The sequence below is a fragment of the Drosophila santomea genome, chromosome 3R, assembly GCF_016746245.2.
Source record: "Drosophila santomea strain STO CAGO 1482 chromosome 3R, Prin_Dsan_1.1, whole genome shotgun sequence".
NCBI lineage: Eukaryota > Metazoa > Arthropoda > Insecta > Diptera > Drosophilidae > Drosophila > Drosophila santomea.
This window is the reverse complement of record NC_053019.2, coordinates 27327493-27355107: the sequence shown is the minus strand read 5'-3', so window position 1 is coordinate 27355107 and position 27615 is coordinate 27327493. Positions and strand designations below refer to the sequence as shown.

The 27615-nt window shown below is 41.8% G+C and overlaps 2 protein-coding genes across 13 annotated transcripts in view; one reads left to right on the top strand and one right to left on the bottom strand.

Annotated features, from left to right (window-relative positions):
- The window catches only part of LOC120454421 (tropomodulin), a 48582-nt gene that overhangs the window by 19310 nt on the left and 1657 nt on the right, over positions 1–27615 (bottom strand). Inside the window, exon 1 of one of the 12 annotated variants that reach the window (XM_039639699.2) lies at positions 22865–23339. The exons of 8 other annotated variants lie outside the window; for them this stretch is intronic. In XM_039639699.2, coding sequence (XP_039495633.1) covers positions 22865–22885 — 21 coding nt within the window. In that variant the 5' untranslated portion in view covers positions 22886–23339. Of the gene's footprint in view, positions 1–11984; positions 12229–22864; positions 23340–27615 lie in introns of those variants that run through there. 3 more of the 12 variants (XM_039639697.2, XM_039639704.2, XM_039639705.2) reach the window with 3 other exon arrangements.
- Positions 27–4268, top strand: LOC120454423. Its single transcript, XM_039639708.2, has 2 exons — positions 27–326; positions 3439–4268. Exon 2 carries the CDS (start codon positions 3662–3664, stop codon positions 3803–3805), a length of 144 nt encoding a protein of 47 aa, XP_039495642.1. The 5' UTR covers positions 27–326; positions 3439–3661; the 3' UTR covers positions 3806–4268.

The following is a 27615-nucleotide window of genomic DNA, read 5'->3' as shown; positions in this document are numbered from 1 at the left end:
ACTGGTGAGGTTTGCCGACGCAGGACGAAGGATAAAGGACGAAGCTGGAGCCACGAACTGCTATAAGAAGCGGCTTCCATCGCCTGAATGCACGAGTCGCGTCAGCAACGTCGAACTGAAAACAACGCGACTTTTGGCCCGGAAAAGTGAAAAGCCAAAAGGCGAAGCGCAAACGACGAAATATCACGCATACGCCGCGTTGAACCGAAAAGAATTGCAAGTGAAGTGATATGAAAAGAAACTAAGGGCAAAAAGAGTTTACGCCTTGGCTCGTTAGTGGAGTTTTTGCCTTTTTGGGCAGTTTACGAGCGGCTCAGCATAAATTGGTAACGTGTATATCCTTTTTCTTTCCGCCGGACGTAGGGACATAATGTTGCTCATAAAAGTGCGTGAGCTGCGAGTTTTTGGCTATGAATGGAATCCCGGCCAGAAGACTCATGAATGAAGCTGCAGAGGCCGCTGCTTGTGATTTATGCCGCGGGCCTGTCTGGCATTGTTGCTATTTGCTTTAATTATATGACTGCGAAACTTTTTACTCTTTCTACTCTGCACTTTTGGACGCCAGGCACGCAGAAATGCAAATGAAACCCGCGGAAATTGGACACGTGTGTGTATGTGTGTGTGTGGCAATATAAGGATAACACCGAAACACCGCAGGACATTTAACACTTCATTGACTTTTGTGGCCCCTTCTTGACTCACCGACTGACTGACTGACTGACTGACTGACTGACAACATTCAACATTCCTGTGCAAAGTTTCATTTGCATTTCGTGTGCGCCGCCAGTGAAAATTAATGGCCGCAATGGCTCGGCAAGTTTTCCCTTTTTCGCCTTGCCAATTTGTTTGGCTTCGAACTCTTTAATAAGTTTGCCAGGCGCCGCAAAACTTTCGCCAGCGGCACAAATTCTTGCCTGTCCCCAGCTCCTTTGACAACCTTTGACCCTTTTTCACACACACACTGACACACAAAAACAGGACACACGTGTGCGTGCTGCCAAGTTGCCATGGGTGTTTGATCCTTCGGCTTTGACATCTAATTTATGAAGCACTCGAAAATCCTAGAGGAGACACACACACACACACTTTTCCGCTCCACGCAACAGGCTGCAAGTTGTGCCTTCCCCGGGGAACCGTTTATTAGGGGGTATCACGTAGTCGTTTGGTTTTATTTACTACGTTCTTACTCTTTTACTGCACAACTGCGACCGAAATAATAGTGCTGTTAGGCAGGAGTTTAAAGGCATGTGACCACAGAGCAATAAATAAAGTTTTGCAGATGATTCCGCTTGAGAGTGAAATTAAAATGAATTGAAAATAAAATAAGATAACTTACAAGTTGTTCGGTGCAATAAAATCTCATTTGCTTGTATTTCTGTGGTGCCAAACTAAGTCTCTGCTTTTTACTTGGATTTTTCTCCCATTTTTCCTAGCCTGGAGGCTAAAAATAAACAGCTTAAGGAAAAACAAATCCCAATGGCCATTTGCCACCGACTTCCTCCTCCGACTTTCACCTCCCAGGCCCTTTTCTTTTCCTTTCTTTTCATTTTCCCGCTGACCTTAAGTTATGGCAAAAAAGGGGGCCGTGGCAGCTGCGTCACATTCCTCAGCTCGCTAGATTTGTTGCCCCCGCCGAAACTTTTTTAATGAGTTTCATAATCTTTGATGCGCTTCGCTTTGTTTCAAGTGCCGCCCCTCCTCCGCTCGAAAGTCGGCCTAATGATGTGCGAGCCATGGAATGTGGCAGCGTCCTTTCAAAATTGTTTTTCTTCTTTCCGGCGAACGCAGGACATAGGACATAGGACGTAGAGCATAGGACATAGGCCATGGGGCGGAGAATTGCAGGGGTCGAGGACCAAAACTTATTCAGCGACTGCCTCGAACGCGATAAGCGTTTAATTGAAAGAGACCCCAGGACGTTTGGGGCGGCAAAAGGATTTGGATTCCAGCTGCGATGTCCGTTCCAGGTCGCCGAATGCCTGATGATTGCAGTTGGCAGTTTGCAGTTTGCTTTCAGTCCAGGAATGCAGTTCAAAATCCCATGACCGCATACGCTTTTTTGAATGAAAAGCGAGTAGGTGCACTTTGCGAAATGGATCGTACAATAAAACAGCAGGATTCATTTTTGCGGTGGATTCCTCTTATTTAAATTATAAAGGTCCCATAATTATATAGAAAAATCTATCTATCTAAATTAAACTATCTGAATTAAATTCGGGTCGAATACTGCAATAATTTCAGGTGTTGGTGGCTTCAACTCTTAGTTTCACCCGTAGATTTTGAACATTTTTTCGCAACTGAAATCCAATTTGGCTTAAATTATTTCCCCACTAATTGAGAGCGTTTCGAGTGGATTCGAGTGGAAGTTGAGAATGCAGGGAGAGGCTTTCAAAAGAGGAATTCCGAGGGGCAGGTCAAAGGGTCGGGTCGAGTGGCATGCATTTGGAGCACATGTTGCTCATGTGGAAACCTCGCCTTTTCCATATACATTTACATTTACATTTCCATTTCCATTTCCCACTTGCCATTTAAATCTGGAAATCTAATTCCCTTTGTGGCGGCTCAGTTTAAATTAAATTTGCTTAATTTCCATGCCACGTACTGCCAGCCATGAGCCCTTTCCTTTTCCTCATTTTTGCGAATTTTGCCATATTGGGCAACATGCCGAGTACAAATGCGCAACAGGGGGGAGGGGGCGCACAAAAACATCAGTGGCATCTGGCAACAAGGAATGCAATTGTGCAACGCATCCTTGAATCCATCTTCCATTCTCTCTCTCACTCTTATCCCCTTATATCCCTATCCCTTTCGACGGCCCACGCGGCGTATGCGTAATTTGTGTGCTGTTCCCTGTGTCGCAAAGTCGCGGGTGGGAAAATGTGGAGACAGAACTTTTCGTGTTGCCAGCAGGCAGCTGGGAAAAAGAAAGATTGAGAGCAACATGCAATCCACCAGGGAGCAGGACGCAAGGAAACCCGGCAGCGGACTGTTCCTTGTCCAGGGATAATCCTTTGTGCGGCGCACTTTCTTTATCTTCTTCTCAGATTTTTCCGTAACCTTGTTGCCATAATTTTGATAAATCACTCTGCTGGATGCGCTGCATTAAAACTATATTTCCAGGGCAGTTTATCATTAATATAAGGAGGATTTTAAATCTTGCAATACCATGTATTTAAGTTCATTTCATTTACTAAGAATGAATCCATAGGTATATTTGATTAATAAGTTATAAGTAAGACTTTGGCAAGAGTATCTGTAGCCATCTAGTTTGAAGCTGTCACTCATTCATGATACGTTTCTATCTACTGGGGTTTCCTTTGCTGGTTCTGTATTCTTTATTTTTTTTGCGAGGCGTGCGTGATGGAGGTATATGAATAATCTGGCCGTTATTTCCATCTGCTTCTCACTCACGATTTCCCCTTCCGCTTTTCATTGCAGCTGGTTCCACATAATCCACATCACTGCCACCACCTCCGCCTCCGTTGCCCATTTCCCATTCGCACGAGCGTAATGAGGCAATGAGACGCGGGGCAGCCGGAAAAGCAACAGCGGGAAACTCAGCCGAGGAGCCATGACATTTGGAGTCAGCCGGAGTCTGGAGCTTTGGCCTCTGCCCGAGTGAAGAGACCCCCCGCCCCTCAGCCCCCGCAAACCCCCAGCGATGCTGCGCGATATCTTTCTGTATTTAGTTCTAATCGTTTTATTTTGCTTCATTTTCATGGCGCAGTTAATCGTCAACGTTTACGCCTTCCAACGCCAGCCGTCGCCCCACAAAGCGGAGCGCAATGAAATTATATTTGTCTAGAAAGGAGACAAGCTCTCAAGACAAAAGGCACCGCGAATAATGCTTGTCGAACAATGAAAACTCATTCTAATGAAGTAACTAACGAATATATAAAAGTATTAAATATATCTAAGCAAAATATAACGCATAAAGCATACTTGTGTAGAGACTGTGTCAGCCATTAGCTCCATATTCGTTTTTACAACGAAATAGACTCAGTAAGTAAGAGTTAACTTGTTTAATGGGCATTTAAGTAAATGATAGCAAGATATCATCTTTTCTTACGGTGCACCCTTGAGGGTGGAAAAGAGGGAGGAAAAGAGGGCAGGAAAATGAAGACGCTACAAAAGCAAAGGCTACAAGTCAAGTCGCGGCGGTTTCCATTTAATAAGAAAAGGAACTCAACTAGGTTCAACTCTCAGATGAGTGAGAAAAGTGGGAAAAAGCGCAGGGAATAGGCGGGAAATCCAGTGGAAATCCAGGGGAAATGGGTGGCAAGAGGGGGGTGATCAGGGGGGATCACCGCGGGCGGAAGATAAACCCTCGAAGAACTGTTAAACTAGGTTGCGCGCTAATTAGTAACGGTAGTCTTGGGAGTGCACAATACGCGCCACACACCACTACACACCACTGTACACCACTACACACGACCGCCACTGAGACACATGGATACACTGAGCGGAAAAATCATTAAAGTGGGTTTCAGACGCAATGCGTTATTTAGGTGTTATCGCAACACAAACACTCAGTTATCAGACTTGGTTTCTATTTCAAAAAATATTAAAGGTGTCTAAAAGTATGCAGCGAAATCCAGTGGCTTTCTGGGTTTCCCAAAGAATTCGGTTTGCTACTTTGGGACACCTTTAACAATATTTCTCAGGGCGCATTGTCAAGTTACACGGAGTTTTTAATATACCCGAGCCACCGACATTGTCGTCTTTTTTTCGACTGCATGCATAAAGAAAGTTTTACGCAGCGGCAAGTCGCCGCGGGAAATGGCAAGGAAAAACCACTGAAAAATCCGCAGCAGCAGGAGCTAAAGAATTCAGCATAGTGGCCAACGCCAGAGGAGGCGAATGAAAAGCAGAAATTAATTTCATCATTTTTTGCATTTTCCATTGAACTCTTTGCTGCCACCTCGTTGTTTGTCTTTCATTATAGTCTTTTCTGTTGTTGTGTTTGCTATTATCCAACAGCATCAAAATTAATTCACACGCTGTTGTTAAAGTAATGCATTCAATGTGACACCGAGAGATTTTCATTTTCAATTTTCACTGCCTGCGCAGAGATTAAGCTTTAAATGGGCTGTTTTAATTTCCCGGCAATTGAAAAGTGTCGACCGCACTTTTCTTCTTGTTTTTTATTTTATTTTCCTTTTTTCTATCGATTTCTTGCCGCACTCGAGGCGGCTGAGTTTTCAGCCTTTTTGGGTTGCGTTTTGTTCGAGCATTGAACGTTGTGTTTTTCTTTCTATATTTCTCTGCTGGCTTCTGTAGCTTTCATATTTTTCGGTTGTTCGGTTGTTTTTCCTTTTGGCACGCCGCCGCGCGTTTTATTGTTTTCTTTTGAGCCTGAGCACTTGGGTCCTCGAGGGGCATACACACACTTGACCCCGTTTGCAAGCGGGCATTGAAACTTTACAATGGGCCTGCAAAAGGGGGGGCGGAAAAGGGGGCGTGGCTGGGGGAGGGAGCATTTAACTCTTGCCGGGGCAGTTTAACTTGATTGCTGTCAGTGTGTCCAAATGGAAATTAAAGTTTCATCAAACGCTCACAGCTCTCTACGCTCTAAGCGGATGTGGGCCAAGTTTGCCCAGAGTTTTTCGAGGGGTTTCGCTAAAAATTGAAATTGAAATTAAATCTGAACTTGCCACACAGTCACACACTAACACACACACATTCATATCGAAGGAGAATCAAAATGTATTAATCGAAAGTTATAAAGTTTTACATCTAAACGAAAAACCATTCATTATAGAGGAACATTTTACGAGTACGGTTATATACTCCACTATACATACTTAGATATATGATATATACATTCCGAACAATAATAGTCTTAGTTGTCGATCGATAAGTGCTAAGCAGCCCAAAATAAAACACATATTAAGCCCCTTAATTGTATCGAACTTGTAGTTAGATTTGAACAATTAAAACGAGATGCGAATAAATAAAATAAAGCAGATAAATGTTCTTTGGTGAAAGGAAGTGAACTTGTGCATTTTATTGGGGCAGAAATGAGTTGATTAATAAGTTTTTTATTATTTCATCATAGAAGATATTTCATCAAGTTGAGATATTTCATCAAGTGCAATTATTTCATCAAGTGCAATTATTCAGAAGAGATGACAAGCGGTTACCAGATTTAATTCCCTTGAAATACTTAAGTAAGCAAAAGGAAAGCTGCACCTCATTTGCAATGCAGTCATCCCACAGGATCATCTGGGATTCCTTTTCTTTACTTTCAGCATCCGTAATCGAGGTTGAGGTTGACCCCACTGGGCCTGCCATGGCCTGTTTAGCCCCCTGGGCTCGTCCATTTTGGCGAATTGAGTGACCAGTCCATTAACGTTCCCATTTTCAGATTGCGGCCCCTTGAGGAAGTGTTAAATGGCATCGGGCAATTGGCATGAGGAGAAATGAATACATTATTTCAGCCATTTAGCTCTAAGGAGCGGGAAAGGCAAGAACGGCACAAACCGCTTGTCATGTCACTGGGTCCTCGGACAAAACTTTTGGCTCTCGTCCAGCATGCAAAAAGTGGAGCCCACCCTTCCTCCCTGTTTTCCCATCTGCTTTATTTTCCCTGTATGCAACAAGCTTGTGCCTCGCCCCCTCCTTCTACCTCCCTCCCTCCCATGAATTTTCCGGGGCCAGTGCATTTTTGCTGCTTTTCCTTTTCCCTTTTCCTTCTGGGGTTTGTTTTTATTGCATGCCAAGATGTCTGAGCTTTCAAAAGACCAGCGGAGCTGATGAGCAACAAGAACAAAGACCAGAGGCGCAGTGAATCTGGATGCCAGGGGGATTGGGAAGGGGGTGCAGTTGAAATGCCAGGGAAATGGATTTTTGTTATTGTTATTGTCGCTGGTCTCGTTGGCGAATTTTATTGCATTACAATGAACTGCGCCTTGACCAAATTTGGTCAACAAATGGAACGCAACGAATGGGAAATTGATGCGAAAACATCTACACAGGAAGAAATCATTTATAATTGCTGCTGATCCTAGCATAATAGTATATGTTTTTCGTCATGGGTATATATTTTGAAAAATAGGGTAAATAAAAAGAAATTTCATTGGCGATGCGAGTTGGACTTATGGCGAGATCTGCCATCGAAAATCGCTTAAGACAGCCGACAGTCAATTTTTCACTTGGCATTGGCCGACAGCTGTCGAAGGTCGGGAAAGCACTCGAAAGAGAGGAAAATGCGGGAAAATCAGAACAGCTATATGGATATATGGCTATATGGGGAAAGCGGACCACAACTCGCGCCGCGCCATTTATTTAATATTTATTTAATATTTATTTTGTGTCATTCGCCTGCCCACTTTGATCTGTGCAGCGACAAGTTCTTTGCCAAAGTCAAGTCAGCTGAGGAAAACGATGCGCGGAAGTTGAGGGAAGAGGGAAGGGAGGTGAGGAAAATGAGTCCTTGTTCCACCCAATTGACAAACGAAAATCAAAACTAATTAGACGCAAATTAATGAGCCATGCCACAACAGAATCAGCAAGAAAATCAGCAGCCACGGCTGAGAGAAAAAACAAATGTGCTGAAAATGCGATGTGAAAATGTGAGAAGCTGACAAACAATTTGGCAGCGTGGACAGCTAAGGGGAGGGGCGAGACTATGCCGCCCCTCTGGACCACCCACTTCCCTGACCTATCAGCTGAGTGAAGGAAAACTGGTGGACTATCAAAATAAACCATCAAACAAAAGAGAAGTCTTCATCGCAGCTCCCTTCGAATCGGAAATCGAAAGAGATGTTTGTTTCTCCAGAGAAAACATGGGGAGAGAACAATCACACACACGTATGTGAACTAATACCAATACCAACACTAACACACACACTCTGATAGAAAAATAGGAATGGACCACACGGCGTATGCGCAATTCGATTTGGCAGCGTGCCAACGCTCTATACTTGGAGATCAACGGAAAAAGTTGCTGATTTTTTGCCAGAAATTATTTATAACCGCTTGTTCATGCACAATCACAAATATATACGCCACATACACACTGGTGTCTGTGTCTTATTTTCGAATCGAATCACATCGCTCTTTCGCTCTTTTCCCAGCTGTGTTAACTTGGCCAGCCGAAATGTGTATAGCTAATTCGAAATATTTCCATCTGATCGCTCCGCGGAATCGAGTTGAAGTAGCAAACAATGGAGCGAGTGTATGAATGGATGGATCCATGTTTGTTTATATGAATGAATCCTAAACTTACTCGGAAATACTAGAATTTGGGCGTGGATATGATCGGCAAAGGAAGATTGCTTACCTGCAAAGAGAATGCAAACAGAAGAGGCAAATTAGTTTATTTATCTGCTGTATATATATAAATATTTCATAGATGAACGATTTCTCTAATAAACAAATAATTAAACAGACAAATGGCTATTCGAGTATTTTTAGCCATAGTTTAAATTCCCTATCGAATCAATTTGGCAAAATTACCAGAAAAATGTGTCAAAACTCAATGGAAAAACGTCCAAACCGAATTTACTTATAATTTAAACTTGGTTAAATTCCTGTTGGCTAAAATGAAATAGTTAGAATATATTTTGGCTTGTTTAACTTGTCTTGACAAATTTATGGGGACGAGATAAATGTCTAACAGGAAATTAATGTATTTAAGGCATATTTAAGGCAATATGTAAAATAGTTTTGAACATATAATTCAAGTTTTAAACAAAATAATGCGTTATAGTTTACCAATTCAGCTAAAAATGGCAGAGAATACAAATAGCGCCTAATTTAATCCTAATATATGAGTTTTTAATGTCGCTTATATCAATTTAAAGTAATTTATATGCAAAAGTGGATGCTGGAAAATACACCAATAACAAAGCTGACCAAAGCTGAATAAAATCAAATTCATAAGCGTGTTGGCACATTAGAGATGTGTGTGTTGCAGGCCAGAAATTCCCAGAATCTATATATCCTCTGTGAACAAAATGCCTTATTATCTGATTATTGCGCCCATTCGAAATTTGCAGCCTCGAAAGGCCAAAGGCCAAAAGCATCTCACAGCTCGCAGCTAGCAGCTAGCAACCAATTAGCCTCTTGACTGAACCCTAATGATCCCCAGAGGCCCCTTTGTTCCCTCTTCTGGCCAAGTTAATTGCACAAAATGAGTGAAAAGCAGCTGCCGCCATGCGCCGAGCCACTTGAAGAACATATAATTTATTTTATTACATATATAAACATTTATATATTAGGAGTCGGCCAATAAAACAAAATTGCTGAGGAGGCTCCACATTATGTCCCTGGCTTGGATTTTCATTCCTCAAGCCCCCGTCTCCCTCTGCCCCTGGCTTTTCCACATGGGACACAATCGTAAAGTGCTTAATTAATGCCCACCTCATGCGAGAGGTGCAAAAGTGGGCCAAGTCCTGCTCGGGAGTCGGGTTTCCCCGGGAAAATGCGGCGTCGCATCGCATCGCATCGCATCGCTTTTAATTAAAAGATAAAAATTCCCTGTCCAACGGTTTACGAGATGGTTGGCGTTCAGGTTGGGGAAAATGCGCCTTTGGAGGTGACGCGTCAAAACGCATAAAACGAAGAACGAGAAACTGTTAAAGAAATTAACACACAGGAGACAAGGGGGGATTCCAGCTAAAGTGGCAACTGAGTCGCAGGACGAGGGGCGGAGAGTAAAGGACGAGGTGGAAAACACAAAAGAAAAGTGTGGGAAATGTGAGGGAAAGAGCACTCTTGAATCAATTAAAAGGTAACCCAATAAAATATGCAAATCATCATCAAATTCACACTTAAGTGCAGTTGGCTTGATGGATCAAATTCAAATTTTTGGAGTGAAACAAAAGTGGCCAGCTTAAATAGCTTTTGTGTGGATAATTATAAATTCAGCCATTTCCAAATTTCCTAAACTATTATGTTGTTGAGCCAAGCAGTTAAATTCATTTAAAAAGGCTATTAAAGCCAACGGAGTTCCAAACTTTCAGCTACAACTAACAAGGCCACAAGCCACAATTTCGAAATCCTATAAAAAGCTCTGCTCCGGCTTCCTTAAAGGATATTTGTATCACCATCGAGCTCATCCAGGATTCCACTGCTGCTGTTATACTGTTGGATTTTTTTGTGATTTCCTGTTTACTGCACTTTTTAATGGCTTAAGCTACAGAATCGATCCGCCGACTGCATTGACTGCTTCACTTCCACTTGCCTGATAAACTCTGCCCGGTGTTTTCCAAAGGAAAGTCCCGAGATGAAAGTCAGGAAAGGAGTGGTTGGCAAAGGGGGAAAACGAATGAAAAAAGAAAAAAGAAAAGCCTGGAAAAAGCGACAGAGCGGAAGTGTGTGTGTGGATTGCTGTAGCTGTTGTTATTGTTGCGCCTTGATTGCTGCCTGCCATGAAAACCTGCGGATAAAAGTCAACTATTCGGGCGATGCACTGAGAACAATTCGCAGGTAAACTACACTCGTTGTTTGTGAAAATCACACTTTCACTAGGGAGCAATGATTTCTTTAGGTGTACTTATAAATGCTAGTCCGTTGGAATGCTCATATATAGGACTGCTCTGCGCCAGCTGGAGTCAGTTGGAGAATGTTATTTTCCTTTCATCCTGTCCCTTCTATTTTCCCCCGCTTTTCCTGTACCTTTCCCTATTTTGTTTTTTTTTGTGCTGATTTGAGAAAGGCAGTGCCAAAATGCCGTTGGGCAAAGGAACAACAAGCAAGCCGGCAAACAAAATGCGAGGTGAGTGTGCGAGTGGGTGGCTATAAAGGGGGAGGTGTGAGTGTTTGTGAGAGTGTTGGTACATTAAGTGAAATGAAATCCTGTTAAGCGAAACAATGAAGCTATTAAAAAAAATATGTAAGCTGCTCCCTCCGTTTTCCACGTGAACGTGTGAAGTGCGAAGGTGATGTTGCTGCCTCAATTTTGCCGCATTTTACCAGCGGCAGGTAAACCTCATAATATCGTTTAATAAATACTTTACAGCTTGATTGATTGCTCCTTCAACATTTTGAATTCCGGTACCGACAGGTGGCCCAGAATCTCTTACATCTAAGTAGCTCCCAAATTACCACCGCCCCCAAGTAATTTATGCCACCAGGGTTTTCCCTCGAAAGCAAGGCAAGCGAAACCACCAGATTGAATCCCATGTGGCTGACTACAATCAAAACGGCAATTGTGGGCTGGCCATTCTCGGCCCCAAAAAGATTATCCCCCACATCCTCCACAACTCCCCACCACAGTACCCCCAGAAGTGCTCCTCAAACGCAGCGACCTGGAAATGCTTCATCTTGCTGCCTTTTCAAACTGGGAACCCTTTTAGTGGTCGAGCTGTTCCTTCCCAGAATTTCCTGCTCCCCGGGAAAGTATGTGCATACATTAGTCGAGACCCGAGACCTGGGGGAAATTCTCAGCATCGATGGTGATTAATGTGTCTCGCTTTTTGTTTAATTTTGGGAACTCAGCCAGGCGCAAGAGCGTCACTAAATGCCTCAGTTAATTAGCCATCGATGAATAAACCAGGCAGCAGAATCGCGACCTTATCCTTCTTTTCTCCGAAAAAGTTTGTGTATAAGTGAAGAAAATATTTTAGTTTTCAGTATTATCAAATGTATTAAAAATTACTCCAAGCATTGATTGATGAATGTAATTTAATAGAGATGTTGCGCTTTTCTTTACAGAGCGATATCTTTCTCTACAGCTCAAGTTGATAAACGAATTGCGGCATAGCTTTTCCTAAAATCTCGTGACTATTTCCGCAAGAAATTCACCAAAAGCCCCAATAAAATAGCATTTTAGCTTATGCTTTTGCCAGACATTTTCCCTTTCCCACGACTAAAAAAATATCAAGAATTTCTTAAAGACACAATGACGCTCTCTCGGAAATATCAACGACGAGTGGAACTTTCAATCCGTCGGGCATTTGTCAGCTTGACAGGCGGCGGGGGCGAATTTCCCAACCACTTTCCCACTTTCCCACTTGCCGAATTTCCCACTTTCGTACCTTGGTGGTGCGGGTTTTGTGCCACTGGGAGGTTTTCTTGGTCGTCGTGGTGGTGGTGGTGGTCTCCTCCTTCACCTCCACCTCCTCCGCCTCCTGGTCGATGACGTCCTTGTCTTTGGCAGTGTCTGCCATGGTGGTGCGTGTGTTCTCGAGTGCTGTAATCCTTTCTAGCCCCGAATTCTTTGCATAAATGCTCTTTTCTCACTCTGCTCTGCTCTGCACAAATATTATCGTATAATTTTTCTTGAATTTTCTCCTACGCCCTGAGTGTGAGTCACTAACATCTTCTCTCGCTCATTTTCACTGGAAACACATTCGAATTTTGTTTTTATATCTGCGCATATGAATAAAATATTATTTATTATTTATTTATCAGTTTCGAACGCTGATTTTTGTTATTTCTTCGCAAATCTCTCTTTCTCCGCGAGAATTTATCGCTGCAGCTGGCCCGAAATGTGAAATTCTTGGCTATAATTAATTAAACGCGTTCACCAACAACATCTACCATCCAACAGCCAACATCAACAACACTTTCGAGTGCAAATTGTGCGCCAAACTTGGGCAGCAATTAAATTCTGTAATTATTTGTAAATAAACGGCAATGGAAGCAGATTTATGAACTTATAAATCCGCAAGGGGCGTGGGGATTCATCCATAAATTAAATACGCATTTGACATTCATGAATTATTCCCGCAGTTTACTCTTCATTCTAAACATTTATCCTTTTTCTGGGTGGGTATAGAAAACTTTGTCTATAATTATGAAATGGGTTCCTCACTTCAAGAAGGAAATATTCATAAACCACATCTCAATTAAATGGAATTTTGTGTAGAGGATTTACCCAGAAATAAAAGGATTTTCAGAAAGATTTGAGACCGCGGTTACACAATCAAAAATTCAGATAATTATTATATGGAATATTTTGTATTTCCTTTCAAAATTTAGAACGATAATGTAAGCCCATAAAAATATATATGCAGTTGGCTAAGAATTTCTGTACAAATCATAAAGACAAGTTGTTCGTATACATTTGACAAATATTTCATTTTTATTAAGTTTGAATTTTAGAATAGGTTGATGAATTTATTTTATTTGCAAGGAAACAAGCTTGTGGTTAAATTTAGTCTAGTGTTCTGTGGCAAAATGTCCTTTTTTGGATGTTTCGAAATTGTGTAAATCAAATTGTGGTATAAATTGAGTGACTTAAAACTCACACTCAATGAATGCAAAAAAAGAAGAGAAAGGAAACTACTTTTGTTTGCAAAAACATTTTTGGTTGAGTGAAAAAGTTGATGATTTAAAGAGTGGCCTTTGTTTATTCGCCCACTGCAGTGCTTCGGTGTTTTGATTGTTTGAATTGTGTTCAGCGGGTCTTAAATTCGTGTCAGTTTTTGTGGGAAAAGTGTTTTGTATCAAAAGCATTTTCATTTAATGCACTTTTATGGACAGCAGGCGCGAATGCCGCTGAAAATCATTTGTTTTCATTGAATTGTTTCTAGTATCACTGATGTCGATGTTGGCGGTGTTGTTTTTTCTTGTTGTTTTTTTTGTGGCGTGTGTTGAATTATTATTTGTTTGATTTGGGTTGCATGTTCTGTGGCGTGTTGCACTTTTTTGGTTTTGTTTGTTTGTTTTTGTGTGGTGTTTTGTTGTGCCTGTTTTCGTTTTTGTTTCGGCTTCGATTTGCATTGATAGCGCGTGGGCTCTACGAGTTTTCAGAGGGGTATTATGGCATTATTGGCTGGATCTTCGCTGGCATGCAAATTTTTAAGTGGAACAACATTTGTCGGGCACAGTTTTTCAGCCTCGCGCGTCGAACGTACTGAGTTGCCCGAATTTTCTTTGCCACTCGCTGCCAGTCGAAATATGCGGAAAGGCCGGGGGAGAAGTGGAAAAGTGGGGTGCTGCTTTTCACGAAAGGAAAAGAGAGCTGGCCAATAGAGCGGCGCACACAATCAACACTTAATGAGGCCGCGGGGAGCTGAAAAATTCCGCAATTCGCTCATCATCCTCAAAATGAAAAGCTCTCTTATGCTATACACTTTATTTTTTATTCTTTATTTTATTGTTTTATGTGCCGAGTGTGTGTGCAAAAATGCTGCTGCCTGCCTGCCTACTGCCACATTTCGCCTTCACTTTTTATCATATTTTTCGTATTATTCGCCACCCTTTGCGGCTCTTGTCAACGGGTCGTATGCGTAATGTGACAGTTTGTATGCCGCTTTTCGCTCGCTTGACTTTTCCGCTCAGAAGCGCCGCTGTTCGCGAACTTGCCAAAACAGGTGAACACAATTTTTCCGAAAACGAGCACGAACACGAAAAGCAAATTAAGCAAATTGTTCAAATATAAATTTTCGATGCTGATTTGGATTCCGATTTTTGGCTGCCTCGATCTGGATGTGTAGATGCGACTGCCTTTGGTGGCCAACTGAATGGGGCAATCACACTTCCCGATCGAATGTTACTTTGGCTTCTTTGTTGGCCTTTGTCTCACCTTTTGTTTTGATATTTTCCCGGGTGTTAATCAGTCAGCCCCCCCTCACCCCTTCCTGATTATTTTCCATCATCCTTGTCGCGTGCTTATTGCGTTTTGCTTATGGATATTTTTAGAAACTAGTGGACAAATGGCGTTGCGGTGGACCAGGAAACTCTCGTAGTTTTCCCAAGATCTAGCTGGCAATGGGTCGGAAAATGAAGGCCTCAATGGCGGAAATCGGAATCTCGGCTAATGAGTTGTTTGCTTTTAATTAAGCCAAAATTTTCATTTAATTTGAATAGCATTGATTGGGTTTTCACTCCTAAAGGGTGGCTTTATCCCAAATCCCCAGCTGTCCTTTTGCCCGTGTAATTAATTGCTGCGCCTTCACTTTTTTTCCCGCCTCAGGGCAAAAAGTTTTTCCTTCTCTTGTTGGTCGAGTTGGTCGAACCAACAAAGTTGTACTGAAAACCCCCTCCAGCTGGTTCGTATAAATAAACAACAACAAACGATTTGTAGGCACAGCGCCTGCTAAAAATAAAACGCTCGGATATTTCCACCCAAAAAAGCAAGAAAATAAAATATTATTTATAGCCCAAGGCATGTGTGTGTGTGTGTGTGTGTGTGCGTATTCGAATGCGTGTCTGTGTATATCAATATGCAGTGAAATGATTTTTGAATTTCCAATTCGCAGCTGGATTTGCAGCATGTTGATGTAAAAATCACAGATGCAAATGCAGCGCGCAAAAAAAGGAGGGGAAAATGGAAAAGTGCGCAGAACTGCGAGGTAAGAATCAGGCTAGAAAAATGGAAAGCATTAATGGGGGAGGAGCGCGGCTGCATTTTCCTATCGATGTTTACAAACAAAGGTGGAAAATAAATCAGCGGATGTGGAAAGGGCGGATGTGACAGGCGTTAAAGGGCTTTAACCCCGCCATGTGGAAAATGGGGAAAAGTGCATTGACAGAAACTGAGGAAAAACTGAAAACTCACTAGCAGTTTGGCAGGCACTGGCGAGGTGAGTCAAGGTGAGTTTCCCCCAATTTTCCGCCCACTGCCTCATGTCAAAAGTGATCATTGACATTGTCGCGCTGAAGGTGTTCTACACACAAACACACACATCATACACACAGAGCCACAAAGGAAAACTTTCACACATACAGAGGCACACAGAAACTGTCAAAGAGTTGCAGGTGTGCTAAGAGCACCTTTCTCTTCGATAATTAGCTCTTTGAGCACGCACACACCTGCTGCTCCTGCCGAAAATGAAAATAAATGCCAAATTGGAGAGCTTGAGGTGAGCAAACTGTGGCTGCTTCTTCTCCGGCGGCCTTTTCTTTTATTTTTCCTATTTTTATTTATTTTTATTCGCCTGCGTGGTGTGTGTGTGTGTGCTTGTGAATGTTTGGGTGTGCCGCCTCACTCCCACCTGATTCATAGTTTTAGCCGAGTGACCACACTGCTTTCAAGGTAAATCATTTTCAATTTCAGCGTGGAGAAGGTGGGCTTTCACGTTTGAAAAAGAAAGAGACTTCTCAACACCTTAACTTATCTAATTGTAATCGTTTAAATTATCCAACTTCTATGAATTCGCCTTAAGTAATTCAGGTAGATAGAAAGTTTCTACCAAGCATTCGAGCAATTCACAAAGGAAAGCCAAGTCGGAAAGTTCGCCTGTAATAAAGCTCGAATAATGGTGATAAGGGATATAAAAGCGAGTAAGCGAGTCCCAGGACTTTGACTTTCCCTGCCCACCGAAAATCCCCTCGTTATTCGCTTCTGCGGAGGAATGTTTGGCTCGCCTGACCATGTGCCTGTCTACGCCCCATAAATAATGTTTAATTTTATATATGTTTCTTTGCGAGCCATTAAAATTATGTAGGTTATAATTTAAATAATCAAACACAAAGAACGCCAGAGAGCGAAACATCAAATGGAAGGCAGAAATGTTGCTAAAGAATTTCACCTCGTCTGGGGTCGCCCTCCCAAAAAACTCAGCTACATAGATATATAGTAGAGAAAATCCGAGAGCACCGAGTGTTCTGCGGCATATTTATAGATTTTGTTATTGTCAAAGTGGGTTGATGGGTCTTTCAGGGAGGAGGAGGGGCGACCGAAAAACAAGTTCAGGGATTATGGGATGGACCTACGAATTCCATCAATGAATCAATTTCAGCTGGGATCTACATTTAAAGATTTCATTTCTGGATAACTTCTTCGCCTTTCTAGCTTACGCCTATAACGATGATCATATATGTATATACCTTTCTTTCAATCAATGTATGCATAAGTTTTTAAACACAAATGTAAACATTTTGCACATATAAATTCAGCTTTTTGACCAAAAAATGAAAAATAATGGCCCAAAAATGAAATGGTATATCTCGTTTTGCTCCTAATTAAATTCCCAATCGAATTGTGTTCAATTTTGGAAACTTTAAATTTTTGCCATTTTTTGCCAAAAAATTAATTGTTCCAAATCCGACAAAACGTGACAGGGATCGTTAGCATTGGTAATTAGCTGCTCAAAACTGTTATTCTTTTAGATATATGATCATTTTTGGCCAAGTAATGAAGGAAAAGCCCTATGAAAATGTTGGTTATTTTGTCCAAAACAGTTTTTCCTAATTTTTCGCCCAAAAATAATCAGTTTTTTGGCCAAAAAATGAAAAATAATGGCCCAAAAATGAAATGGTATATCTCGTTTTGCTCCCAATTAAATTCCAAATCGAATTGTGTTCAAACAATCAAAATTTGGGAACTTTAATTTTTTGCCATTTTTTGCAAGTTTTGATGATGGTACCCCTTACAAAAAATGCGAAAATTGCCAAAAAATTAATTCGCCCAAATCCGACAAAACGTGACAGGGATCGTTAGCATTGGTAATTAGCTGCACAAAACAGTAATTATTTTGGATATACGACCATTTTTAGCCGAGTAATGAAGAAAAAGCCATATAAAGATGTCGATTGTTTTATCCAAAACCGTTTTTCCTCATTTCTCGCCCAAAAATAATCAGTTTTTTGGCCAAAACATGGGAAATATCTGCCCAAAAATGAAATGGCATATCTCGTTTTACTCCTAATTAAATTCCAAATCGAATTGTGTTCAAACAATCAAAATTTGGCAACTTCAAATTTTTACCATTTTTTGCAAATTTTGATGATGGTACCCCTTACAAAAAATGCGAAAATTGCCAAAAAATTAATTCGCCCAAATCCGACCAAACGTGACAGGGATCGTTAGCATTGGTAATTAGCTGCACAAAACAGTAATTATTTTCGATATACGACCATTTTTAGCCGAGTAATGAAGAAAAAGCCATATGAAAATGTTGGTTATTTTGTCCAAAACAGTTTTTCCTCATTTTTTGCCAAAAATAATCAGTTTTTTGGCCAAAAAATGAAAAATAATTGACCAAAAATGAAATGGTATATCTCGTTTTGCTCCTAATTAAATTCCAAATCGAATTGTGTTCAAACAATCAAAATTTGGCAACTTTAAATTTTTACCATTTTTTGCAACTTTTGATGATGGTACCCCTTATAAAAAATGCGAAAATTGCCAAAAAATTAATTGTTCCAAATCCGACAAAACGTGACAGGGATCATTAGCATTGGTAATTAGCTGCACAAAACAGTAATTATTTTCGATATACGACCATTTTTAGCCGAGTAATGAAGAAAAAGCCATATGAAAATGTTGGTTATTTTGTCCAAAACAGTTTTTCCTCATTTTTCGCCCAAAAATAATCAGTTTTTTGGCCAAAAAATGAAAAGTAATGGCCCAAAATTGGAATGGCATATCTCGTTTTACTCCTAATTAAATTCCAAATCGAATTGTGTTCAAACAATCAAAATTTGGCAACTTTCAATATTTGCCATTTTTTGCAAATTTTGATGATGGTACCCCTTACAAAAAATGCGAAAATTGATAAAAAAATAATTGTTTCAAATCCGACAAAACGTGACAGGGATGGTTAGCATTGGTAATTAGCTGCACAAAACAGTAATTATTATTGATATATGATCATTTTTAGCCTAGTAATGATGAAAAAACCACTCGTAAATACAGATTGTTTGTCCAAACTCGTCTCTGCAATTTTCCGACAAGAATTTATATAAATAAAAGCCGTTGTATAGGCTCCCCCACAAAAATACGCATCGGGAAAGTCTTGGCTATAGAGTCCATTAGAAATGTGTCCATAAAATGAGCATCAGCCGTTGACAACCATAAAAATGACAGAAATATACAACCGGAGGCTGAAAGATTCAGCTTTGCCTTTTGATTTTCAATTTGCATTTAACGAGCTGTTCGAGTGGTTTTTCCTGCAGGCGTTGTTCTTGCATGTTGGACTTGTGTAAATTAATAATTTTTCCCAATTTATTTGGTCCCTGCTAATGGCCAGTTGATTTATGGCCCGGGACCCAAAGCCATCTGACATTTTTATGGATGTTTGTCCCCTGGCTATATGCATTTCTGATTGCGGCTAATAGTTTATAGCCAGGGGGTAGTATATTATTCAAAACGCATTGTTAAATTGTTACTTGATGAGAAAAGACTGCAAGTCATAGTTGGTTAAATTGGCAGCTTATTTACTTTAAACAAACTACTTTAAACAACTTTCGAGGCAATAGCAAATTGATTAATTGTTACAAATGCTCCAAGTAATACACGCGCTCTTTCAAAGAACTTTTCGAAAAGCTGTCGTGTGTCGAATATCAATCATACGCCCCGTTGAACGCGTTTGTGAGAAGTGTGGCCCAGAATAGCTGAGACGCAGCGATTTAGCAATCAAGTTGCAGTTGCTCACATGTCGCAGCGTTTAAATGTCGTCGCCCACTTCCGGGATCAGTTTTTCTTGCTTTCTGCTGGGCTTTCCACCTCCCCAACCCCCAAATCCCCAACCCCCACCCATTTTTTTTTTTTTTTTGGGGCAGACTACTAATTAGAGAGGCACATGTGGCGATCAACTTCGCTCGGACTTGCAGTTGGTCGCGCATTTCAATTTTATTTCTTTTCATTGATTTTCTGTTCACTGGCTCTTTGTGTTTTCTGGGTTCCCTCTATTGCAAAACCATCGACAATATCGCCGAATGCATTCGGCCAGCGGCGGGAAAAGCGTGGAAAGGGGGGAAAACGGGGAAAATCGTTTTAGTGAAAATAAATTGAAAATCTTTTGGAACATATTTTGTGTGTTGTGATAGATTGCGAGCATTTTCAGCTGTCAGCCATCTCTGTTTGTAGAACATGCACATATGTGGGTGTTTGTTTGCCTTCTGCTTTGCTTGCTTGCCATTTCCCTCGATTCCCATGCATATCCGCAGTATTCGCTGACTTTGCTTTGTTTGCTCTGCTTGGAGTCACAATTGTGGGTCTAGCGAAGATTGTGGGGTGTCAGTCCGGGAAAATGGAAAGCGAAATCAAGCAGTCGGGCTAAGAAAATGCCCAGGCAGTCATAAAAGTTGCACTCCCTTTGCGTACTGGTGAATGAAGAGCCTTTTCATTGCATACTTTCAGGATCAGCAGTGTGATAAGTGACCATAAAGAAACGACATTATCACAGCATCATAAATAATGGAGTTGAGAATAAGTTAATTATTCATTGGAATGGAATTAATTTGCTTTATGTTGTGAAGTGAAAATTAAATAAAATAAATCAGCGCTCTTAAACCAAAAGTAGCGAGTTATTAACATGCGTAATTAAATCCATTACAGAAACATGGGAATTCAGTTTTGTGCAATATTGAACCAAGCAAAAAGCATGCATTAACAAAACTATAAATTAAATATAAAACCGCAATTCAGAACGTTTTATTACAATATCAAATTGTAGAATTATACACAAAGCCACGCGTTTTTGCTGTCCACCAGTTTGCCTCGAAAGACCTTTTAATGAAAATGAAAGAGAATCTTTTGTATTAAACAAGAGCATAAAATCTTCGTTTTATTGCTTATAAACTGGTTTATGTGTCTGTTTGCTATTCTTTTCCCCATTTGCATGGCGCGTTTTGATTGATTGCGCGAACGCTGCAAGCTGAACAAGACAATGGGGAAATGGCGCTGGGAAATGATTTCCCGAAATGTTCAAACCATCCAACGTTCTGGGGGTCGGAAAATATTCATGACAGCTGCAGCTGTGGGTGGCTGTGGGTGGGAAGTTGGTCGTTCTGTGTGTGAAATTCTGGCCAGTGCGTGGGAACTGCAGTGACCGTAGTCTGAATTTAATCAATCTAATGCATTCAGCCCCAAACACCACACGAAAGCCCCCCAGTCATTGGGGAGCACTCATCAAATTAACACCTCAGAACTTCCATCGCTCATGGGGCGCTCTGATTAAATAAAAATAAGGCCGAAGATGAAAACTGCAGGTAAAAATATTGATTAAGACAATGTGCAGTAGCTAAATATCTGTTCATTTCTTGATTAGAGACAAGTTGCAGGAAAAGGCAATAGAACAATAGATGCTCAAGAAATACGGAAAAGCACAGCAAGTGCAAGGCTTAATATAAATAATTGCCAGGATTAAAGAGTGATAGAAGTACGCCGGTTAAGTCAGTACACAGGGAAAAATTATTTAAAAAATATAAACCTGCTTAAATCAGCAGAGTAAATTTCGGAATAAAAATATTTGTTCAAAAAGGGATATTTACACCGCTCTTTTATATTTTTGAATATTTCTTTCAGCGTTTTACAGAGCTACTAAAGCGATACACTGCGCAGGAGACCGCAAACTGCTTAGCCAAATTGCTAATAAGCCAACACAAAGCACAAACAACAAGATCTTGGCCAGGGGGAAAATGGCAGAGGGGGGTGGTAAAAGCAACAAAGGCCGACGGCAGATAAAAAAGTGTGTCGATAGCAGCTCAGCGTACAAGTAATAAAGGAAAACTCCGAGCGGGAGAGAGATTAAGCGGGAAAAGCGGAAAAGCGGGGCGGCAGTCGTCGTTTATTTTTAAACATATTGAAAAGGCAAGAAGAAGCGGTTAAGTTAGGGCATCGGTCGAAGCGAATGAAAACAATTTTATTAAGTGAAAAATACGAAGGCAGAAAATAACCCGCAGCCAAAATAAACAGACCAAAGCCAAGGCAAGAAAAAGAGGAAAAACGGCAGCCAGAAAAGCGGGCCACCGAAGCGAATCGAAGTCCTTGGCAGTGGGAAAACCCTGCCAACTTGGATGCCCCCCAGGGGGCGGGCGGGGCGGAAAAGGGGGCGGGCCAAATCGGAGGATATCTGATTGAAAGATGCGTCGTTGTCGATGTCGATGTCGACTCACCTTGAACCACAACAACGCCACAAACAACACGATACAACATCGCACGCACAACGCCTGCCAACTTTACACTGAACGAAAAGTTTGAGCTTGGCTGGAGTACAGTACTTAAGAGCTGGTACTTGGAAACATAAATCTATCTATCTAATCTATGATATGGGTTTTAGCATTACTTGATCACTTTTATTTTTGAATTCTTAAGTATTTTTTGCAGTGCAGATCAGACACAATTAAGTGAGAAGAAAACGGAAGCAGACGACAAAATTTTACGAGCCAAGCAGCCGAAACGAGAGGCGGCGATGAGCGGAGGGGGGCGTGGCAGGTGGCGCAGGGTGGCGCACGGTGGTGCAGGGTGGTGCAGGTGACAAAAGCACCGACGACGGCGACTTCTTTACATAAAAGATTGACAAGTGATTTTCACACCTAAGTGGCAAGCGCAGGAAAACATACAGCAGCAACAACAAGGCCAGGGAAACTTTTCAGTTGGGTTGTTTTTTGGAAAATTTGTTGGAGGAAATTGTTTGGGGCATTGTTCGTGCGGCACAGTTCGCTAAGTCGATAGATTTTCCCACCCCGGAGCGGTGAATTTAATTTGCCGAGTGGCGGAGACTTTCCAACTGGCCAGCTGACCATTGAAAGTGTGCCACACTGTGATCGAATGATTGAGAGGGAAAACTTTGAGGATACGAGTGGAAAACTAGGAAGTTTGGTAACTGGAAAGGTAATTTATGGCATTAACTCGTCCTCTAACCAAATGTGGTACGAGTAATGGAAGAGGTAGCCTTTCAAAAAGTAATTCATAACAGAAACAGCTTGTGGCAAAAAGGTTGGCTGAAATAAACATTGCTCTGCGATTTATTGAGGCATTTTAATAAGTTTTCATAGGGGTTAGGTCTTTGCAATCAGTATTTGAGTACTCGAGCTTAAATTGGCCTTGTTCTCAGTTCCAAATTTCCATTGCACACCGAATGCACATCAGGTTGAGTTCCAAGAACAATAGCTGCACCTTGGGAGCCTCGAATTCTCGAATTTCTAATAAAAATTGCATGGACGAGCCCATTCAAGTAAGTCCCTGGCAACAAAGGACCTCCCGACTTCCGTTTTTGTGGCCCCCCGTGGAGCGACTTACCACATCGTCTGTGATGGCCATGATGACCGCTTGGTTTGCTGGTGGCTTCTATTGCTTGGATTTCTATTGATGCCCGGGTAATCGAAAGGCGGAGGAGGAGGTTTAATCCGCTTTTGCCAAAACACAAATTATCTGGTGTGGGGCAATCTTGGCTATTGCGCAGAAATTAAATTGAAATAACTCGTTGCGGCGCTGGCTGGTAAGCTATATATAGTATATATATTTTGGATCCACTGGCACACACACACGCAAACACACACGCACACTCGCGGGGGTAAACAGAAGATCGCACGTCACGAAACTAATCTATTTATTTGGCTGATTGACTGCTGGACTGGTCAATCTGGTCAATCTAAACCATTCCATTCCTTTCTGGGGATTTCGACTGGGAATAGATCTATATAAATCAATAGTTTCGGTTCGATTGGCTCGCGATGCGCGCTGCTTTGTTTTGGGGCTTTTGCGATGCAACTAACCGAATGCAATCGCAAATGCAAATTCAAATTCAAGTCGGAAGCTGCATCGAAATGCAATCAAAGTGCCAATTGACGTCGAGTATCTGCTGTTTCTATACCATACTACACTAAACTATACTATTGCACTTTTTATATATATAGACCGTGGTGTGGGGTTAACTTTCGATTTCACGTCGTTGACAAATTCCTGGCATTCTCGCTAATATTCCTCGCGCGCCTTTCCCATTCACATACATTTTTCACAATTTTTCCGCCGCGCGGAAATGGCATCCATTGTCAGGGCCAAGTGGTCGATTCTTTAGGAGGCCTCTTAACTCGGACTTATGGCCACTTGGCCGCAATTAAAGCCAGTGCCCGTTTCTTTTGCATATTAATGGGCGCATTAACCGCAAATTGCAGCCGAACTGCAATAATTATATTCGTTAATTTGCAGCACGAAAAATATGGCACATGATGAAAATAAGTAATGATGAGAATGTTTAATTCAATAGTTTAACTTAATGCCAATTGAGTTCAAAGAAAATTCTTTGCCGATAAATACTTCTTTATATGCGCATCGAGTAATGCCAATATTTATTTTAATTAGGTAAGTACACCTGATAATCGTGAATTGCGAAATTGTTTTATATTCGTGAAAAACCCATGAAAATGTGGAAATGCAGCCTAAGGGCGGAATAGTCACTGCATAGATATTCTGCAGTGCAGCACCGAAAAACAAGTCAATTGAGAACATGGCCAAATGTCAATTTTCGGCATATGGAATTGTGGACCGGATTTAGGGGTCAGTGGCTTGTTTGGGGCATCATCAAATGGAAATAGTAATTTATGGGGATTATTTATCTGCGTGCATTGAAGGGGGAAAGTGGAAAATGGCAAATGGAAAATGGAATATGGAATTTGGAATTTGGCATATAGAAAACGCAAGATGATGCTGTGTAAACAAGCAAATGTCAGTTTGCAGTCGTCGAGCTGTTGGTAATTTATTGTTGAATTGGGTTAGGCAAACGTTTGTTCAGCTGAACTAATTTGCAAATTGCGTTTGTAACTTCTGTGTATTAATTGTAGCGAAATGCTAATAACCTGAGGCCATTGCTTCTGTTTAATCAAACGGATCCCTTAAGTTCGGCCAATTTTCAGCTAATTGCCGTATTTTCATTTGCATTTCGGGCTTTGCCAAAACTCTAGAAGAGCTCAGGAAAATCTGCGAAAACTTTCTCATCCAATTGCAAATAGACAAGACTGTTCTACAACCCCCTTTCAACCCCCCCATTTTCCTTTCTGGTTTGGAGCGCAGAAAACTACGCACCACATTTTGTAAATTGAATTTCATTTGTAGAGATTTTGGCGGCGCGCTCCAATGTAATTGAAATAAATTCTCAATGGAATATCCGGCCAAAGTCGGCGGAAACTGATGGCAGGCAATGAAATTATTTGTTTGTTGTTCTGGCGGCGATGTAACGCTCTGCAAAATCCAAATCCGAAATCCACGGCCTTTCAAGACTCTGGGCAATGGGCAAATTTCCGTTGCGGCAGGTCAAAGAATTTTGCGTTTGTTTCAAAGGAGCGATTTTCGACTCGATCTGGATCTGGATAAATAAATAACGCCGGAGCAGAAAACTGTTTGAAAACTAAATGAATTATATGCCAGTCATAAAGCGGATTTTCACCAGAGCATGCTAGTCAGAGAGAGAGAGAGCGAGAGCGGAGCGACAGAGACGGCAAAGCGCTCAGCGAACTAAATGGCACGTTCATCATACGCCCCGTGTACACAATTTGGCAGCTTTATTTATATACCCCAGCATGCTGAATGTTGAATGCTGAATGCTGTAGCATATACGCCACACATTCGGCATATTCGCCTTATGTTTTCACGCAAAACGTTTGCTGCTCAATTATATAAACATATTTCGATGTATTCAGTGTATTCAGTGTATTCAGTGGCTGTGTGTGCATTAAAATTATAAATTGTTTGAACAGCCAAGGCACAAATAAATAAAACACAGAACCGCCAACGAGGCGCAGTGAGCCAAAATGAAAGCGAAGCGCATAAATAACTGACCAAATGTACTCGAAACTTGGAAGGTGTGGGCTTTTCCTCGCTTTTCCGAAGGGTGGGAAAATCTCAAAATCTCCTTGGGAACTGCAACAAGTGAATGGAAGCTAAGCGAGCGTCTAAGGCCAAGAGACGCCTGACATTGAAATGTCGTCTTGTTGTGTCACGCCTTTCAAGCAACCAACACACTCTTTGCCGTGCACTGAGAGAAACTCTAGGGGCGTGGCTCTTAATCATAAAGTGGGCGATAAATGAAAAGGCTTATGTGTGGTATCAGGAATTGGTTGAAACTCCACTAAAGCTCTCTTTCCGGATAATTTCTGATTAGCAAAGGTATGAGCATAAAGTAATGTAGTTTTCCAAATTATTTCCAGTGTAATCACATACACATACACACACACACTTGCAATGCACGTTTCAGTGGCTGCGAGTGAAATATGTGTTTGGACTTCGAGAGGCGCCACCGCGTTGACAGCTGTCAATGAAAAGGGGGTGAAGGGCGCAGGGACCTGTGGAGTGCGATGGCTGGTGGTGCGGTGGGTGGTTGGCTTGGGTGGTGCAGGAGGTGGTGCGCTGGTGGGTGGTGCAGAGACAGCTGGCCCTGCGCTGATTAGCGCTGTGGCTCGCCGCATTTGCGGAATGCGCTGATGCGCTGATTTCAAAACAATATAATATGCCAACTGGCACAATCAAATCATTGGGAAATTCGCTGTGGTCCACTATACTCAGCGGAATATCCGTGGATCCATGGCCTGGCTAATCGGACGGAAAACTCTGAATGCTTTCACCCATAAATGTGCAAAACTAAATCCGCTCAGAGCTGAGCTGGCCATCGGATGGCTCACGGATTCCAATTAATCTCCGTTCAATATTATGATGTCTAATCAAGAGAATCCTGGACGGGACAGCAGGACAATGAGCGTCGGAGGCCACAGGAAATTCCATTATCCCAGTTTGTCCCCAAATGTCCGTATGTGTAATGTGAGTGTGCTGCCCGGTTATGTGAGTTTACGGCTTGTTGCACAAACTCACAAATTAGCATGCCCCATTTGATTGGAACGGCGGAGCTGAGCAAAGATTTGCCCAACTACATTCCAGTTGACAGGAATAATATGGCCGCAAAGTTGCGCGTTTTGGCGTTTAGTAAATACTGCATTTCCATAATGTTTGCATTTAATGGGGCATAAACAGATAATTTAATAGTGGCCAATTGGATGTATTTGATTTTGAATTTATGGTGACAATTGTGAGCCAGATTTTGTTGAAACTAATCAGTCAGAAAGCAATCGGTGTCAGCTCTCAATATCTTATTCAATTATAAATTAAATCATTGTATTTAATATTTATTGTTTAGTTTATAAGCAAAAGCCCAGAGTTTTGTATCATACCCTGCATTGCACAAATTACTGCCGTTTAATGAGCGAGTCAAATCAGGAAACAGCAGTGAAATCAACTGTGAAATTTATGACATTTTCCGGTTCACCTCGAATTAAGGATAACGAATAGGAGTGGTGAGTGGGAAGTGGGGATTGGGGAAAGTGCTCAGCATATCTCCGACTTTATTTAACTAATTTTGCATTTTGAATTCAAACTCAACTTCGGTCACGTACCCCTGCGGCTGGAACTTTGACCTGTTAAGCGCATAAAAATGACAAAAACGCTACGTGACTCATTAGCCGCTTTCGCCCAGGGAAAGCCACCGGGTGAAAGTCCACGGGGAAAGCGGGATTTGGAAGTTCAGCAGTTCAGCAGTTCATGAGCTTCGGCAAGGAAACCGGACTTTGGCAGCGCAATTAGTTTGGTAAGCTGCTCGGGGCGAGGCACACACACGATCCTGTGTGTGTGTACATGGCAACATATGCCCCTCCTGGCAGCAGCACATCCTTATCCCCATCCCTGCAGGACTCTGGGCGGCTGAGCTCATGCGTTTTCATTTTCATTTCCATTTCGGGCCCATGAAAATGGGGAAAACGAGAAAAGGCCGAAAGGCCGAAAGAACGACCCAAAAAGAGGCAAATTGCAATGCAAATTTAATTTGGCTGCCATAAAACTCGGCTAAGAAAAGAAAAACGGGCGGTGTTTTGCTTTTTGCCCGCCGTGGAAGGAGGAGGGGGGAGGGGGCCAGACAGTCGTAAAACAGCAGCGGGAAAATCGAAGACTTTCCACGCGCATGCTGGAGGGGAAAGGGGAATGGGGGAGAGGCAGACTGGGTGGAAATGCGT

Bases quoted from the DNA above. Each gene is read 5' to 3' on its own strand.
- LOC120454423 (XM_039639708.2), top strand. From the start codon at position 3,662: ATGCTGCGCGATATCTTTCTGTATTTAGTTCTAATCGTTTTATTTTGC.